Raw genomic sequence first — 18,139 nt, 5'->3', positions numbered from 1 at the left:
AGTAATTTTGTCCCTACTACACTTTTTGTGTAGTTTTCCTCTCATCTCATGTCTTTACATAGTTAGACTCCTAGTGAGCACAGTTTCGTGCGACTGTTTTCACTGTCTTGAAATGCCTTCCACAATGCTGTAAAGTCTCCCTAATATCAGGTCTGCTAAAAATCCCACTACTACTACTACTAAGTCACTTCAGTCGTGTCCGACTCTGCGTGACACCATAGATGGAAGCCCACCAGGCTCCCCTGTCCCTGGGATTCTCCAGGCAAGAACACTGGAGTGGGTTGCCATTTCCTTCTCCAAAAATCCCACAGTGGGTCTCAAAGTCTGCCCCTGAACCAGCAGCATCAGCATTACCTGGGATCATGATAAAAACACAAAGTTCTCTGGCCCCACCGCAGACCTGCTCCATCAGCAAAGCTTGGTTGGGTTTTGCCTGGAGATGAGCAGTCACTAGCTGGATCTCTGGTTCTCAAATTGGGCTACATGATGGAATTATCTGGAAGTTGAAAAAAAACAACAAATACCCGAGATTCTGATGTAATTGGTCTGGCTGCGTGCAGCCTGGACATCAGGACTTTTGAAAGCTCCCAGGTGATTCTGACATGCAGCCAGGGTTGAGAACCACTGAGGGAGGTGACTTCTGAACAGATGGAAGGGCCCCAGGTTGGGCAGGACCTTGCTAACCGTGTCATGTCAAAGCAGGTCCTGGGCAGAGACGTTTACACGTCCAACAACCAGCTGGGAGGTGTGCAGATCATGCATTACAATGGCGTCTCACATGTCACCGTGCCAGATGACTTTGAGGGTGTTTGTACCATCCTGGAGTGGCTGTCCTATATGCCAAAGGTGCAGTATCCTTCCCCCCCTCCCCCTTGAAGCCTGGAAGACTCTGATATCTGGTTCATTTGCCAAATGGTGTGGAAGGGTAGGGAGTAGGTAAGACTGAAATTGTGCCTAGGGTTAATTTTTCTTTTCTCTTCCCTCCTTCCCTCTCTGATGCCCAGCCCTGTACTCACTGTTCTTTGCTTTCTTTTTTTTTTGATGACTTTGTAAGGAGGCTATGTGTTGATCCTTTAGAAAGAGGTGACATTGCTTGTCATCAAAAGAGGTAACATGGACAACAGAGAACCCTAAGGCTTTGCAGTCAGGCTGGATTTGATTCCTGGCTTCCTTCTCATAGCAATGAGACCTCAGGACCATCTCTTAATCTTTCTAAGCCTCAGTTTCCTCATCTGTAAAGTGGGAGTAACAGTGGCACCCGTCCCAGGGTGTTGTCATTGATGGCTCAGTGACATGATGTGTGGAGCTCAGCGCTTGGCAGGCCCTCAGCCAAATGCTACTCCTAATTGTGATGATGAGCTACTTTGGGTTGGGCTTCTGCCACGTAACCAGGCATCACCATAGTCAGAAGGGGAGAGGAGGGCAAAGAGTGAACTGCAGACGTATAGACGAGCCCGAAGAACCGAGTGGGAGACCTGACTTTCTTTCCTAGGATAATCGCAGCCAAGTCCCGGTCATCACACCCAAGGATCCCATTGACAGAGAAATTGAATTCCAACCGTCTCGCAGGCCCTACGACCCCCGGTGGCTGCTTGCAGGAAGACCTCACCCAAGTAGGTCCCTCCTGGGTTTTGTCTGAGCCCTGGGTCTTGGGGTTTCTTTTCTGCCACCAAGATAAAAGAGCAAGTCAGTAGAAGATTATCTCCAAGGGATACACCTGAGGTCGAATGCAGAAAGGGGTGGAAGAATGGAGATTTTTCTCTGTGCTTTTCCCAAGCTGATGACCGAGAAGGGGTGGAAACAGCCTCCGGTTTCTGGAGCTGATGGATGGAGGTGAAAAGTGGCAGAGATCATGACCTCCTTCCCCAAAACTGCCCCAGATGTGGTCACAGAGGTGGAAAGTCTGGGGCTGGAATTTCAGGGTTTCAGAGAGAGGAACGCTTCTCTCTCTGTCCCTCTCTCCTCCTATTTGGCTTAAAGCTTCGTAAGGTAGCTCTCCATGAGTTTACCCAGGACGAGCAACTTTGCCTCTTCTGCAGCTCTGTTTGTAGACATCTGTGTGGATGTGCACACATAGATCCAAACACACCTGTGTGCACGCACATGCTTGCACATGCACACATTCTCTCTCCCTCCCTCCCAGTCCCCCGCCCCCGCACAAAGGGACAGGTTGGCCTCCTGGAGATATCTGATTACATTCTGAGCCACCAGGACAGAACTAGAAAGCTGAGCTGCCCCTGTTGCCACAATCCCGAGTCTAGAATTTCATGTGCTGCCCCGTTTAGAACTCGGCCTCTCCTTCCAGCTGCGTGGGGCAAGGGAAGTGCTGCCAGGAGCATGCTAGGCTCTGCCAGCGAAAGATGCCCCATGGCCTGTTCCCCTCCTCTGCCATTTCTTTTAGGCTTTCTCACCTGCAAGCACTGGCTTTAGCTTGATTTTTAAAAACGTCTGATGTGTTACTGACAGTTTGCTCCATCTAGTAGGGCTGGCCCTCAGGCAGACCCTGAGGCTGGGGTGCTTTGTTCCCAGGGGCCCAGCCCCCTATTCCTGCAAAGTGAGCTCTCTCCCACTGCCTGCCTCCTCGTGTCCAAACCACAGTCACGTACACCGTGGTGTGGATCCCAGGCACCGTGTCCTCCCCAGGATGGCTGAAATTGACATCTGCTTTTCACTCTGCCTCTCTGTCTCTCAATGGAACGTGCTCTTCCCAGTTCAACGGTTTTGAGGCTGTAGCCACCAGGTCCGGGATGAGTGTTTTTCTGAGCAGATGGTCCCTTCTGAAATCATGCCTTCCGAAGGCAGCCATCTGCTTTTTCTGCCTCTTGAAAAGAAAAGGCAGAAACTGTGACTAGGGTCTCCTCATGTTTGGCATTGAAGGAAGTTGATGTGGTTGGATGCTCTTTATGGACTGACTTCCTGATTTGGTATATTGTTTGGCAGCCCTGGTTTTGTGTGTTGGCGGGTGGGCAGGGTTGTTTTCCAGCAATAAAGGTATCTGGGCTGTCGACGTCAGGCTGTCCTAGAGAGACGGCAGAGGAGTCTGCCCTCCAGGTGGACACTGGGTGCTCTCAGCAACCAGCCCCCGGCCTGAGCTTCCGCCTTTCTGCCCACAGCTCTGAAGGGATCCTGGCAGAGTGGATTCTTTGACCAGGGCAGTTTCAAGGAGATCATGGTGCCCTGGGCCCAGACTGTGGTGACGGGACGAGCAAGGTAACCCTAAGGGCAGGCCCAGGCGGCCTCAGCGATGCTTTCTCCCTGGCCCTGGATTTTCTGAAAGAAAAACCAATGCAGGGGGTTGGGGAGGGGAGTGTTTCTGGCTGATGAAATTCTTCATAGAGTCTGGATTTGTCCATTACTTTAGAAGACATCTCCACCAACTTCTTCCTGGGGGCCAGGATCCTTACCTCTTGTGTCTGCCCCTGGGCCAGGGCACCCTCGCCAGGGGGGCCGTGAACCCCTTTGGGAATCAGAAGGAGGCCCTGGCACTCTCTGGGAAACCGCACAGTCAGAAGTATGAGCTCCATTTAGGAGGGCCGTGGGCAGGAACCACGTTGTATACCAGAGCTGGCGGAAGGCATAAATGCTTGGATTCTTTCAAAGCTGAGCTCACTCCTTCTCTTCGGGATGAGTCCAACTGCCCCAGAGTTCTTCCTTTTATGGAGCCCAAAGCAACAGCCTCATAATTTACCACTCAGATTCCTGGCACAAGGCAGTTGCTACAAGTTCAGGTTCTGGATTCAGACCTCTGCTGTCACTCACCCTCTCTGGGCCTTTACATCCTCATCTATACAATGAGGCTAATAATTCTACCCCTTCCCACTCCCGAAGGATTGTTGTGATGACTAGAAGTGGTGATGTGTTAGGCACTTAAAATATCACAAATGGGGAATTCTTCTGTGGTCCAGCAGTTAAGACTCCTTGCTTCTACTGCTGGGGGTGCGGGTTTGACACCTGGTTGGGTAACTAAGATCCCAAGTGCCACATGGTATTTAATATTTTTTAAATAAATAAAAAGCATTTAAAAATCATAAACCCTCCATAATGGTATTGATAGCAGCTGCCATTATTGTTATTTACTTCTCTGTAATAATTGTTAAAATACCAAGTCTATTACTGGGATTGCTTCTCCATAAGTGTTTTACTTTTTTCACATGTTCTTCTTTGGGGGTGCTACACTGTCGTCATCTAGCATGTGGGCTTAGTTGCCCCACGACATGTGGGATCTTAGTTCCCCACCCAGGGATCAAACCCATGGCACCTGCCTTGGAAGGTGGATTCTTAGCCACTGGACCATCAGGGAAGTCCCCTGGAATATGTTCTTTAAACCTGAGAGGAAATCTACTCCCCCTTCCACATGAAAGCACTTGATTTGAAGACTGCTCTCCCCATAAACTGTTGGGAGTGTAGCAAAGAGGAATCAAGTGACACAGGTGGCCAGGGGCAGCCGGTGGCGGTTGCTGATGGAGACTGACGCCATGGACCGCTCATAACTGAAGCTGCTCAGGCTTAGCATACCTCCATCCCTTCACAGTGTGGCGTGGTGTCCGGACCCGTGCTGTCCACCATGGTGGCTGCTGGCCATGTGACAGCCCAAATTCAGATGAATCACACAGTGAAAGACCCTGTCACATATTCAGTTCCTCAGCCGTCCCTGCCACATTTCAGATGCTCCGTGGTCACGTGCAGCTCACGGCTGCCACACTGGTCAGGCCGCTAGAGAGCATGGCCATCATCACGGGAAGTTCTAGGGACGATGCTGCTCCCATCCCTGCCTTGGCCCAAGCCTCCCCACGACCCCGGCAGCTGTTGCCCCGACACAGGATACCCAAAGGACCTTTCCAGCCTGCTTGTTTGTGAGGCTTTTCACTGCTTCAGGGCCAAGTTGAAAACACACTTTTCTCTGTCCACCCTCATCCCGGCTCGCGTGCCTGTAGAATATCAGCCTGGGCTGGCCGCGCCCACCTGTCCCCCCCGAATCGGCCTGGGGTGCTGCCCCACACCCCTGCTCACTTGTGGTCCACCTTGCAGGCTGGGGGGCATCCCCGTCGGAGTGATCGCTGCAGAGACGCGGACAGTGGAGGTGGTCGTGCCCGCCGACCCTGCCAACCTGGATTCCGAGGCCAAGGTTAGGGGCCAGGGAGCTGGGCTGGCTCTTTTCACGTTTTGTTTTTTTTATTGAAGTGTAGCTGAGTTACGAATTATATTCATTTCAGGTGTACAACATAGTGACTCAGCATTTCTACAGATTGTGCGCCATTAAAAGTTACTACGAGACAATGGCCATATTTCTGTGTGCTGTGTGTATATCCTCGTTGCTTTTGTGTTCTGTCATTGCAGGTTGTATCTCTTAAGCCCATGCCCCTGATTTGTCCCTCCCATCTTCGCTCTCGCCTTTGGTAACTGCCTAGTTTATTATTTGTCTGTCTTATTTTTGTGAGTCAGTTTCTGCTTTGCATATATGTTTATTTGTATTATTCTTTAGGTTTTCCATATCAGTGATAACATACACTGCTTGTCTTTCTCTGTCTGACTAATTTCACTATGTGTAATGTTCCCTAGATCTATCCACACTGCTGCAGATGTCAGAATTTCATTCTTTTCAGTGGTTGAGTAGTCCACTGTATACATATATATATCCGTTATGTCGCTCAGTCATGTCCGACTCTTTGCGACCCCGTGGACTGTAGCCTACCAGGCTTCTCTGTCCATGGGATTCTCCAGGGAAGAATACTGGAGATATATATATACCATGTCGTCTATCCATTCATCTGTTTTTGGGCACTTGCATTGCTTCCGTATATTGGCTACTGTAAATGGTGTTGCTGTGAACACTGGGGTGCGTGTGTCTTTTCAGATTAGTGCTGGGTTATGTATACATGTATATACCCAGGAGCAGAGTTGCTGAGTCGTACGGCAGTTCTGTTTCTAGTTCTCTGGGACACCGCCATCCTGTTTTCCATGTAGCAGCACCAGTTAACATGCCCACCAGGAGTGTTCCAGGGTCCCCTTTTCTCTGCATCCTCGCCAGCATTTGTTTCTGCAGGCTCTCTGATGGTGGCCATTCTGACGACCATGACTGTGGTTTTACTGGGTCTGTTGTGTAGGCTGGTTGAGCTGACAGGAGTGGGTCCTGAGTGGTCACATGTCTGTCCTTCCAGCTCAGAGACTCAGGCTTCCTTGGCTCTGGAGTGGGCTGGGGTGGGGGCCCCAGCACTGTGTCTGCAGGATGCATGGTGCTCTACACTGTCTTCTTCAGAGGATGAAGGGATTCCCTAGGAATCCCTCCCTCCTCCTGCCCCCATCACTATTGCTGTTTCTAGGGTGGGCCACATTGCACCCTGGGAGGAGTTCAGAAGTCAGAGGGCAGGTCCTGGGACCCTACTCAGGGTGGCCTTTACTAGCTTGGCACCTATCAACAGGCAACAGGAGCCTCCCTGGGCCACAGTGTGAGAGTCACGCATCTGAGCACCATCTCTGGTGTTGTCACTGATGCCAATCAGACTGCCTGCCCTCCAGGGTGCCATGCGGTCAGCCATCCCATGTCCCGCTCAGAGGAGTCTGACCCAGGCTGTTCTGTGTTCCAGATAATCCAGCAGGCTGGCCAGGTGTGGTTCCCAGATTCGGCCTATAAGACGGCTCAGGCTATCAAAGATTTCAACCGGGAGAAGTTGCCCCTGATGATCTTTGCCAACTGGAGGGGGTTCTCTGGGGGCATGAAAGGTAAAGTGGCCTTCCTGTGGGCACCCTGAAGCCTTGGGGTCAGCACTCCGGACAGCTCCCGTGGGGTCACAACATCATCATCTTAGCTGAACTTCGTGCAGCCCTGCAGACGGGAGCTGTTCAGGGAACTGAGGGCTTCCAGTATGACTTGCCAGAGGTCCCCATCATGCAGGGGGAAGCAGGGGTGGCCCCGGGAAGCTGCCGAGTGACCTGGGCTGTCACTGCCCCACTTGGGAAGATGAGAAGGTGCCTGCCCTCCTTAAGGGGCTACTGTGAGCCTCAGTGACCTGACACTCAAATGCAAGTGCTTCAAGGTACTGAGCGCATTTCAAGAGACAGAGGCTGTCAGTGGGATGTTTCAGAAAGAGCTGGACTGGGGCCGGGCAGACCTGGTCTGAGTCCTTGTTGGGTGGGTGACTGCTCCAAGCCGAAGTTTCTCTCCTCTGCAGAGGGTTAAGGATAGAACCAACCTCAGAAGGCTAAGGTGAGGGTTCTTTGGCACGTGGTGGTTACTCTCAGTGTGATTTTGAGTTATTTTTTTAAAAATATTTATCTATGTATTTGTCTGCACCAGGTCTTAGCTGCAGTGTGTGAGATCTAGTGCCCTAACCAGGGATTGAACCTGGGCCCCCTGCATTGGGAGCTCAGAGTCCTAGCCACTGGGCCACCAGGAGGCCCCGATTTTGTTATTGTGCTCTTGTTTCATGTACCATGCCTAAGTGGACGTGTCTTGGTAGAAAATAAGGACCATCTGCCTGTGGGCAGGAGGGAAGAGACTGTGTTATTCTTGGAGAGGGAGGGTTCTGTTCTGGAAACAGTGGGGTAGGCCGGGGGCATCTCTGAGCCAGGGCTGGAAGGGATCTTAGAGATCAGCCCATACCTTCTTTTCTGTGTGGGAATGTTGAGGCCCCAGCAGGGAGGAGGACCTGGTCAAGGGAGCCCTCTGTGCCTTGATCCTTCCTCCTGGTCCCATGAGAGCCTTTCCACAACCCCCAGGAAGCGAAGGGTGGGCCTGAGGTCACCTCAACGGGTGGCTACCTTGCTTTTCAGACATGTACGACCAGGTGCTAAAGTTCGGAGCCTACATCGTGGACAGCCTCCGGAAGTACAGACAGCCCGTCCTGATCTACATCCCGCCCTACGCGGAGGTCCGGGGGGGCTCCTGGGCGGTCATGGACACCTCCATCAACCCGCTATGCATAGAGATATATGCGGACAGAGAAAGCAGGTGGGTGTGCCGCCCCAGCCCAGCCCCACCTTTCCTGCTCTCACTCCCAGCCCTGAGGCCCCATGCCCTTTGAGTCGCACTCTGGGGATCGCAGGGCTGTTCTGAACTTCCAAAGGGATGGAGAGCCTCTAGTTCTCCCAGTCTGAAACCAGTGTTCAGCGTGCTACTGGATTTTCTCAGTATAATTAGTGACTGGAGCCCAGAAGTAGTGGAGGAATTGTAGTTTGTTCTTTCACAACTTACGCTCACCTGTTTCCCAAGGAGATTTGCAATCACTTAAAGAAAATATAAAAATAATAATATATAATTATAACATATATTATATAAACAAAATAGTATATATACATATATATTAATAATATATTAAATATAATTTATAATATATGATAATATATAATATATATTATCATATATGATTACATTAATGTGTAATATATTGATCATAATAAATTAAATATAATCAATATATTTTATATAATATAATTAATATATTATATAATTTTATATCATATAATATATAATTTTATATCATATTAATATATAATTATATCATAATTTTTATATGATATACTTATATTGTAATATATATTATATAATTATATATTGTAATATATATATAAAATATAAATATTACATTAACATTAACACAATTAATATAATTATATTAATGTATAGTCAAGGCTATGGTTTTTCCCGTGGTCATGTATGGATGTGAGAGTTGGACTGTGAAGAAAGCTGATCGCCGAAGAATTGATGATTTTGAACTGTGGTGCTGGAGAAGACTCTTGAGAGTCCCTTGGACTGCAAGGAGATCCAACCAGTCCATTCTAAAGGAGATCAATCCTGTGTGTTCATTGGAAGGACTTATGCTAAAGCTGAAACTACAGTACTTTGGCCACCTCATGTGACGAGTTGACTCACTGGAAAAGACTCTGATGCTAGGAGGGATTAGGGGAGGAGGAGACGGGGATGACAGAGAATGAGATGGCTGGATGGCATCACCGACTCGAGGGACATGGGTTTGAGTGAACTCCGGGAGTTGGTGATGGACAGGGAGGCCTGGCGTGCTGTGGTTCATGGGGTCACAGAGTCGGACATGACTAAGCGACTGAACTGAACTGAACTGAATATATAATTAATATTATATATTATATTTGTATTATATATATTATATATAATCATATATATTGTATATTATATAATATATATTATAGATTATTGTAAAGGTTATATAATTTATATTATATAGTTTATATGTATAATATATATATTATTTTATTATTTATATAAAATATATATAATAGAATATATAATACATATAGTATATGATTATATATTTATATATTTTATATAAATATATTTTATATATTTAATTTATATAAATTATATATAATATATATGTATATGATATGTATAAAATAAATTAATATATATATGTGTATATATATACATATATGTATATGTGTATGTATATGTATATACATATATATACACATATGTATGTGTATATATACATATATATGTATATATGTATAAAATAAATTAATATATATATATTTATATATTTAATTTATATATTTATATGTTTTAATTAATATATATTAATTTATATTTTTAATATAATTTATATATTTAATATTTATATAATTTATATATTTTAATATATATTTAGTATATACAATATAATATGTATATTATATTATTAATAATATATTGTATTATATATTACATATCATATATTAATATAATAATATATTATCAATTATATTTTATATTGTATATTACATGTTATATTAATATAGTATATAATATGTAATATATATAATTATATAGTACATATATTGTATATAATTAATAATATGTAATGCATGTGTATAATAATATATAATAAATTTTATCAATTAATTAACATACAATTAATTATAATATGTTAATATATAAAGTATATTAATATATTAATTACTATATATTAATTTTAATTCATTAATTATATGCTAATTGACTAGGACTTCCCTGATGGTCCATTGGTTAAGAATCTACCCTGCATTAGCAAGGGACACGGGTTTGATCCTTGGTCTGAGAACTAAGATCCCACATGCCATGGGACAGCTAAGCTCACAAGCCACAACTACTAGCCCATGCACTCTAGAACCTGTGCTCCACAACAAGAGAACCCACCACAACAAGAAGCCTGAGCATCATATCTAGAGATGCAGCAACAAAGACCTGGTGCAGCCAAAGAAAAAAGAAAGACCAAAATCACCTGAGCTTCCTGGCAGCCAAGATGAAAAGGGGAATATGACTATATGTGTAGTTCTTACTAGACTCTGAATCTTCCCCAAAACTGTTCTGTAGAGTCTATATTTTATTCATTTTTATTTATTGTCATAGCCTAGGGCCTAGTACAGTACTTGATTCCTAATGGGTGCTTGTGTAATACTGGACAAATGAATGACTAAAATGTATACTTGCATGAGAGGACACCAGTTCCTCAGGCTAAAGAAACCTTCCTTATTTTTTTTTAAGTGGAAATCTATCCCAGATAGATTCTTCCAGAAAGGATGCTGACGATAATGCTTATAACTCGGTGTTTGAGTGCCTTCAAAATGAAGACTATGCCAAATGCTGTGCAGAACATAAAGGCCCCAAGAGTAGTTCTGCCCAGGACTTCTCTGATGGTCCGATGGCTGAGACTCTGTGCTTGCAATGCAGGGGACCCAGGTTCTATCCCTGGTCTGAGAACTAGATCCCACATGCCATGACTAAGAGTTTGCATGCTGCAACTCAGACCCAGAGCAGCCCAGTAAATAAACATATTTTTAAAATGAATAGTTCTGCTTAAGGTATAGATAGGCGCCTTCCTCCTGTGTCTACCCCCTTATCCGTTCCTCAGTTCAGTGGATATTTATTGAGCACCTACTGCGAAAGGCATCGTGATATGGTACAAATGAGCCAAGCCTGTCCTGCCTTCAGGGCCCTGTGACCTTCACGGGAGGCTGCTGAGGTCAGACCTCCAGAAGACGTAGGACGAGAGCAGCCCCAAACGGGGTCACATTAACTTTTCACTCTGGTCACCAGGAGGCTCAGAGCTACATGCAGTATTGGTCAGGGCTTCCAAGCTTTCAGAAGAGAAGGGGGCAGGGGAAAACCAAGGGGTGGGGTGAGAGGATTGGGAATGGAGGGGGCCACTCATATCTTGGATTCCTCCATGTGCCTTTGTGTGCTTTAAGGAGATTAAAGAGTACCTTTTAGCCACAAAATTAAAAGATGCTTGCTCCTTGGAAGGAAAGTTATGACAAACATAGAGAGCGTATTAAAAAGCAGAGACATCACTTTGCCAACAAAAGTCCATATAGTCAAAGCTATGATTTTTCCAGTAGTCATGTATGGATGTGAGAGTTAGACCATAAAGAAAGCTGAGCGCCTAAGAATTGATGCTTTCCAACTGTGGTGCTGGAGAAGACTCTTGAGAGTCCCTTGGACTGCAAGGGGATCAAACCAGTCCATCCTAAAGGAAATCAACTCTGAATATTCATTGGAAGGGCTGATGCTGAAGATGAATCTCCAGTACTTTTGGCCACCTGATGTGAAGAACTGACTCACTGGAAAAGACCCTGATGCTGGGAAAGATTGAAGGCGGGAGGAGAAGGAGATGAGAGGATGAGATGGTTGGATGGCATCACCGATGCAATGGACATGAGTTTGAGCAAGCTCTGGGAGGTGGTGAAGGACAGGGAAGCCTGGCATGCTGCAGTCTATGGGGTCGCAGAGATTGGACACGCCTGAGCGACTGAACAGCAGCAGCATGGCCTGAGGAGAGCAGAGACTAGGAAAGCCAGAGAGGACTGTAGCTGAAGAGCTGGTGGGATATGCTGTTCCAAAGAGTCACACACTCTTGTTGCTGAAAGGGCCTTCCAGAGCTCAGAACATTTTGGTTTTATTTTCTAGCTTTTGGCCATGCCTTGGCATGTGGGATCTTAGTTCCCTGATCAAGGAATGAACTCATGTCCCGTGCAGTGGAAGTATGGGGTCCTAACCACTCGACTGCCAGGGAAGTCCCAGAACACTTTATTTTAAAAGCTGATTTAATTCCTCATTCTATGGATAGAAAAGCAGATGACCAGAGAGGGGAAGTGACTTGGCCAAGGTCACACAGAAAGCCAGCCTCAGAGCAGAGGACTGCCACCAGATTTCCTGGCTGTCTTGCCTCCCCCTGCCGTGTCCTCTGGCTGTCGCTTGCTGGGGAACACCTCATACACCCCTCCCCCTGCTGCTGGTTTTTTTTTCAGAGCGAGTGTTCTGGAGCCAGAGGGAACAGTGGAGATTAAGTACCGGAAGAAAGATCTGGTGAAGACCATCAGAAGAATTGACCCCGTTTCCAAGAAGCTCGTGGAACAGCTCGGTGAGTGGGTCTGAAAGGTATCACCTCTCAGAGGTCATGAAAGGGCTCAGCCTGCTCATTGCTGAAGGCTTCTAGTATGTTAAAAATAGTGAAGACAAACCCAAACTCAGCAGCAACAACTGAGATGTTTCAAACGTTCTCACACAGCCTATCAACCCCTTTAACATTAAAAAATATACACAGTACCTTAGTGAATGTAATTTCTCAACACACACAAGATAGAATAGTTGAAGTATTTCAGTGGAGTATATCTCATTGAAATGTTTCAATGAGAAACATTTGAATTTTCGTAGCAATATTACCCTTTAGAATTTTTCCATCAGGCATTTTACTAATTTTGTTTGGGTGATAGGCTTGTTTCACTTGCAACTTATTTATAATTCTCCTTTAAAATCCATATGAGGTAGCATTGTCTTTATAACTGATCTATGTCATCAGAAATTCACAAGATTTATGAAGCTGGTGATGATGGGTATATAATTTCTTTGCCTTGGTATCAGGGTAATGCTGATACCATAGGGTGAATCAGAAAGTGTTCTCCCCTCCGTCTTCTGAGTCTGAGTTGGCATTATTTCTTTAAATTTTTGATAGCAAAGATTTACAGTTCAACTACAAATTCAATTCCTTCTTTATATATAGGACTGTTGAGTTTAATCTCTTTGCTCTTAGGTGAGCTTTCATAGTTTGTTTTATTTCAAGGAGTTTGTTTCATTTAAATTATCAAATTGGCATAGACTTGTTTATAATATTCCCTTATTAGATTTTACTGTGTAAACTAAAAACGGTAACTGATGGTGTCCTATAAGCTCAGTGGGCCTGATGAAAGGGAACAGGTTTGAAATTGAGCATTGAATGCTGTCTTGCAAATCTGGGTGCATTTTTTTTTCACTGGACTCGGGTTGCTTTCCAATGTTGTGTTAGCTTCTGCTGTACAACGAGCTGAACCCTCGTTGAACATATGTCTCCTCCCTCTTGGACCTCACTCCCACCATCACCCCCTCCCACCCCTCTAGGTCACCATAGAGCACTGAGCTGAACTATTAGAAAAAGAAAAGCAAAATCGTATATTAATGCGTATATGTGGAATCAAAAAACTGCTACAGATGAATCTATTTTCAGGACAGAAATAGAGACATAGAGAATGGACGTGTGGACACAGAGCAGGGAGCGGAGAGTGGAGGAATCAGGAGATTGGGGTTGACATACATACACTCCCATGTGTAAAATAGATTGCTAGTGGGAACCAACTGTTTAGCACTGGGTGCATTTTTGAGGGTGCAGGAGCAACTTGGCTTGGGAGCACTATCAGGGTTAAAGCTCAGGCCTGCCCTGCAAACCCTGCCCTTGCCTTGCCCGCAGGAATGTCTGAGCTCTCGGACACGGACCGCAAAGAGCTGGAGGGCCAGCTGAAGGCCCGGGAGGACCTGCTGCTGCCCATGTACCACCAGGTGGCGGTGCAGTTCGCCGACCTCCACGACAAGGCGGGCAGGATGCTGGAGAAGGGCGTCATTTACGTAAGAGCCTGCAGTGCTGGGGTCAGTGTGAATGGCCGAGCCTCAGGTCACCTGGTGTCCAACCCACAGAGAATATTTGCACTCAGGCCTGTGGGATGAGGCAAAGTCCACCTGTGAGAATCACCTGAGGATCTTTTTTTTTAAAGAACAGAAACAAACAACTCTAGTGGTTAGGAATCCACCTCCCAATGCAGGTGACGTGGGTTCAATCCCAGGTTAGGGAACTAAGATCCCAATGCCACAGGGCAGCTAAGTTCACACACCTCTCCACAACTGTAGGGAAGCCTGTGTGCCTCAACTAAGACCCAATGCGGCCAAAAATAAATAAATATTTTCTAAAAACCCTAGTGCCCAGGTGGCTATCCAATTAAATCAGAATATGGGTAGGAGGGGAGTCCGGCATTTTTTTTTCCAATCCCCAAGAGATTTGAGTAGGTCGCCAAGTTTGGGAACCCCCAGTCCAACCCCTGTGTGTGTTCAGAACCGCTGGGCTGGGTTAGGGACCGTCGTTCCCACAACGCACTCCCTCACCACTGACGGTCACAGCCCCGTCCTCCTGCCCTGTCTCCACGAGGCCATCCCCAGTCCTGAACACCCCTGTGTGCTGGACTCCTTCCTGCCACCCCTCATGAGCCCATGTTCTGTGTCTGGAGATAGGCGTGGGCACGGGGTTTGTACCCAGGGGAGGTGGTCCGGAGACCGGGCAGTGTCCCGTCTCTGCCACCTCCCTGAGCCTCGGTTTTCCGGCCTGTGAAATGCAAGTGATCACAAGGCCAGGCCCTGGGCAGCTCCTAGACCCCCCCTCCCCTGTTCCGGGGGGTGCTCAGGCCCGTGGCTTGTCCGCAGGACATCCTGGAGTGGAAGACGGCCCGCAGCTTCCTGTACTGGCGCCTGCGCCGCCTGCTGCTGGAGAGCCAGGTGAAGCGGGAGGCCCTGAGGGCCTGCCCCGAGCTCAGCCACACGCACGTGCAGTCCATGCTGCGCCGCTGGTTCGTGGAGACGGAGGGCGCCGTCAAGGTGGGCCTGGGGCGGAGATGCACGCGCGTGGGCAGACGTCCAAGGGGCGGAGACGCATGGGGCGGGGGCCCAAGGGGGCCGGCCCGGCCGTCAGCGGTCCCTCGCTGATGCAGCCCCCGCCTCCACCCCAGGCCTACTTGGTGGCTCAGACGGTAAAGAATCCACCTGCAGTGCAGGAGATGCGGGTTTGATCCCTGGGTGGGGAAGGTCCCCTGGAGAAGGAAATGGCCACCCACTCCTGCATTCCTTGCCTAGAGGATCCCATGGACAGCGGAGCCTGGCAGGCTACAGTCCATGGGGTGGCAAAGAGTCGGACACGGCTGAGCGAGTAACGCTTTCTCTCAGGCCTACCTGTGGGACAACAACCAGACGGTGGTGCAGTGGCTGGAGGAGCACTGGCGGGCGGGCGGGGGGCTGCACTCCACCATCCGTGAGAACATCGCCTGCCTGAAGCGCGACTCCGCCCTCAAGACCATCCAGGGGTGAGTGGCTGGCCCGCCCGCCCGCCCGCCCAGCGCCTCACTCACACTGGTCACCAGGACTCGTGGCCGGCCGCCTGGCCCCAGAGCGGCCCCTCGAATCCACTGCGTCTCACGGCCCACGGCCTCCACCTCCGGGTCGGAGCCCACAGCCCAGCCCCCAAGCCAGGTCTCCCAGCCCAGAGTCCTGGGGATACCATTGGCAGCGGGTGGGGGGGTGTGATGATTTCAATTCGTTATCCTGGTTAGACCTCCTCCGAGGTCACGGCCAAAGCGTGTTTGTTTAGACAGCCACGTTCTGAACGACTAGTCCTTGGGCTGCCAGCCCCTGCTGGCATGATCGTTTCTGGAGGGCTTGCTCCCCGCGTCCCCATGGGGTAGGGAGCTGAGCGCATGGGACCCCATCTGGGGGGTGAAACTGAGGTTCAGGGTGAGAGTGTGTGTGTGTGGCAGGTCGCAGCCCGAGAGCAGGAGGTCCACTGCTGTCCCTTGAGGCTGTGCTGTGGCCCTCTTGCCCCACAGGACCGTCGCCCCCCCGTGACCATGACAGGAAGAGGGTCGGGCCCTCCGGGTGGCTGGTTGCCCACCAGTAGTGGGACAGGCCCTGCGCGGGGCTCTGGGGCTACCGAGGGGCGGGGGCCCACTGAACTCAGCGAGAGAAATGACCTCGCCCTCCTCCCCCTGTTCCTGCAGCCTGGTTCAAGAAAACCCCGAGCTGGCCATGGACTTGCTGGTGTACGTCAGCCAACACATCAGCCCAGCCGAGCGGGCCCAGGTCATTCACCTCCTGTCCACCGTGGACGGCCCGGCCTCCACCTGAACCCCCGTCCTCCCGGTCATTCGCAGGACCTCGGGCAAGAGAAACCACACCAATCCACTGACCTCAGGCCCTCACCAGGACCGCAGGGGTTTGCTTTTTAAAACTCTTGGGCGTTGCCGCAAGGCTGCTGACCCCCAGCTCACTCCTGTTTTAATAAAAGGCTCAGGAGCGCCCCCTTCCAAGCAGAAACTGCCCCCTTCTCCATTGCTGGGAAGTCTGGTTTTTAGCTCTTTAAGACATTTCACTCCATCACTGAATCGAATTGAATCCAAACACTCCAGTTTCCATCCACTTTCTGTTACCTTGCAGGAACCAGGTGTTCTTGTAGACTCATTTTCTATCAGAGCGTGGAATCTTATTATTTTTTTACTCCGAGACCAGCTCTTGATGTAAGCCTCTCACAGGTTTCAGCAGTATAACAAGGAAAGCAAAATAAGAGATGAGAAAAGAGAAAAATCTGTTTTTGTAGTCTGCTTATTTGAATCCTTATTTGAATTCCTCTCACCCAGGAAAGGGTATGAATGATTTTTTTTAGTTAAGAGTACAGAATGGTGTTTTGTTCCCCACAAGACTCCTAGCTAATCACTAGCAAAGTCCCTCTACTGGGCTTAGTTCTCTCACTAGTGGAAAATTGCGTAGCTCTAGGCTCAAGGGCGTTGGGAGACTTTTTTTTCACGTGCTTCACAGCCCTCTACCTGCTCCTTCTCTCCGAGGGGAAGGGGACTCCAGCTTGGACTGGGAGGACAGAGAAGAGAGGTAAGACCTTCTCCAGCCGCAGCAGCCCAGCTTGCTCATAGGTGTCACCCCTGTGGTTGCCGTCAGCTCTTTGGAGGCCCCTGTGGGCCCCCTTCACTCCTGCGCCCCCTGCCTCGGTGTCCGTGCTGGACTGTGGCCTGAGGGACACAGCCGGTGGTTCTCAAGGCCTGGGCTGTGAGCACCACGCTGATTCGCTCAGGGAGGGCTTCGCGAGGCTGCCGCCAGCACCCTGCCCCGAAGACCACACAGCGTCAGGACCTGCGATCCTCCCGGCCGCGTCCATCTGTCCCTGGTGCCCGTGATGGAGGGAGCCGGCCACCCTCCACTGCCACAACAGGCAGTCTGCCTGAGAACACCGGACATTACACCTGGCCAACGTGGAGGCCGGCGAGGTTTCGCGGGGAAGCCCCTACAAGAGGGCATGCTGGGGGCTGTCTGAGGCCATCGGCCAATGATGACAGCCCTGGCCAGCGTAGGTGATGTGGGCACAGTGAGGGGTGGGAGAAAGACAAATCGGCCTTTGTCGTGCCCCGAGACTGATGGGGTTGGGTAAGAGTCCATGCAGCTTTGGGAACCGAGTTCCTTCCGTGTGGGGGAGTCCCTGCGATACCTTGATGACTGGCTGCAACCCAGGAACAGTGGGTGGCGGAACCTACCAGGAAATGTGTGGAATAAATTATTTTTGGAAGGAAGCACTTTGGCCTTGGCTTATTATCTGGAGTAGAGCAGGCAGGCAGACTGGCAGGGGATCCCTGGGGCTGCTCCCTCCTCCTGCCGCCACTGAGATCTTGGGCCAGCCCCCATCGCAGGAGGATGGCGCTCTGATGCGAGTCCCCCTCCGAAGGCCACAGGGAGACCGCTTCGTCCTTGCACCTCCATTTCACATCTCACAAGCTGCTGTCCGCCGGCTGGCGAGTTTACCATGAGTGGACCTTCCCCGATGAGATCGACTTCCCTCTTTCGGGGGACTTAGCGCAGCTGCCTCCAGGGAAGGGAGAAAGGATCAGATCACTGAGTGTGCCCAGAGGCCTGGGCTGCCTCCACTGGGCACTCAGGGTTAGGCCACTGGCCACCTACAGTGCCCTGGCCTCTGTCGCATGCAGTCCTTTTGCAGAGCCTTTTGCGGGTGGATGCTACATTTCTAGCCTCACTTTTATAAATAGGAAAGCCTCGGCTCAGAGGTGAGCGGACTTGATGTCCAAG

The 18,139-nt window shown here is 48.9% G+C and overlaps 1 protein-coding gene across 5 annotated transcripts in view; it reads left to right on the top strand.

Annotated features, from left to right (window-relative positions):
- The window catches only part of ACACB (acetyl-CoA carboxylase beta), a 123,883-nt gene extending 106,259 nt beyond the window's left edge, over positions 1-17,624 (top strand). For all 5 annotated transcript variants that reach the window (XM_055405357.2, XM_055405358.2, XM_055405356.2 and 2 more), the window contains 11 exons: positions 703-846; positions 1,493-1,613; positions 3,114-3,210; positions 5,029-5,125; positions 6,585-6,720; positions 7,771-7,948; positions 12,238-12,350; positions 13,710-13,864; positions 14,711-14,881; positions 15,227-15,363; positions 16,054-17,624. In XM_055405357.2, the coding sequence (XP_055261332.2) occupies positions 703-846; positions 1,493-1,613; positions 3,114-3,210; positions 5,029-5,125; positions 6,585-6,720; positions 7,771-7,948; positions 12,238-12,350; positions 13,710-13,864; positions 14,711-14,881; positions 15,227-15,363; positions 16,054-16,180 (1,476 nt within the window). In that variant the 3' untranslated portion in view covers positions 16,181-17,624. The remainder of the gene's footprint in view (positions 1-702; positions 847-1,492; positions 1,614-3,113; positions 3,211-5,028; positions 5,126-6,584; positions 6,721-7,770; positions 7,949-12,237; positions 12,351-13,709; positions 13,865-14,710; positions 14,882-15,226; positions 15,364-16,053) is intronic.
- The last annotated feature ends 515 nt before the right edge of the window (positions 17,625-18,139 follow it).

The sequence above is a fragment of the Moschus berezovskii genome, chromosome 19, assembly GCF_049115385.1.
Source record: "Moschus berezovskii isolate FMDL1 chromosome 19, NW_MosBer_1.0, whole genome shotgun sequence".
Classification (NCBI taxonomy): domain Eukaryota; kingdom Metazoa; phylum Chordata; class Mammalia; order Artiodactyla; family Moschidae; genus Moschus; species Moschus berezovskii.
Note: the sequence above shows the minus strand (reverse complement) of the source record. Positions and strands in the feature narration are given on the sequence as shown.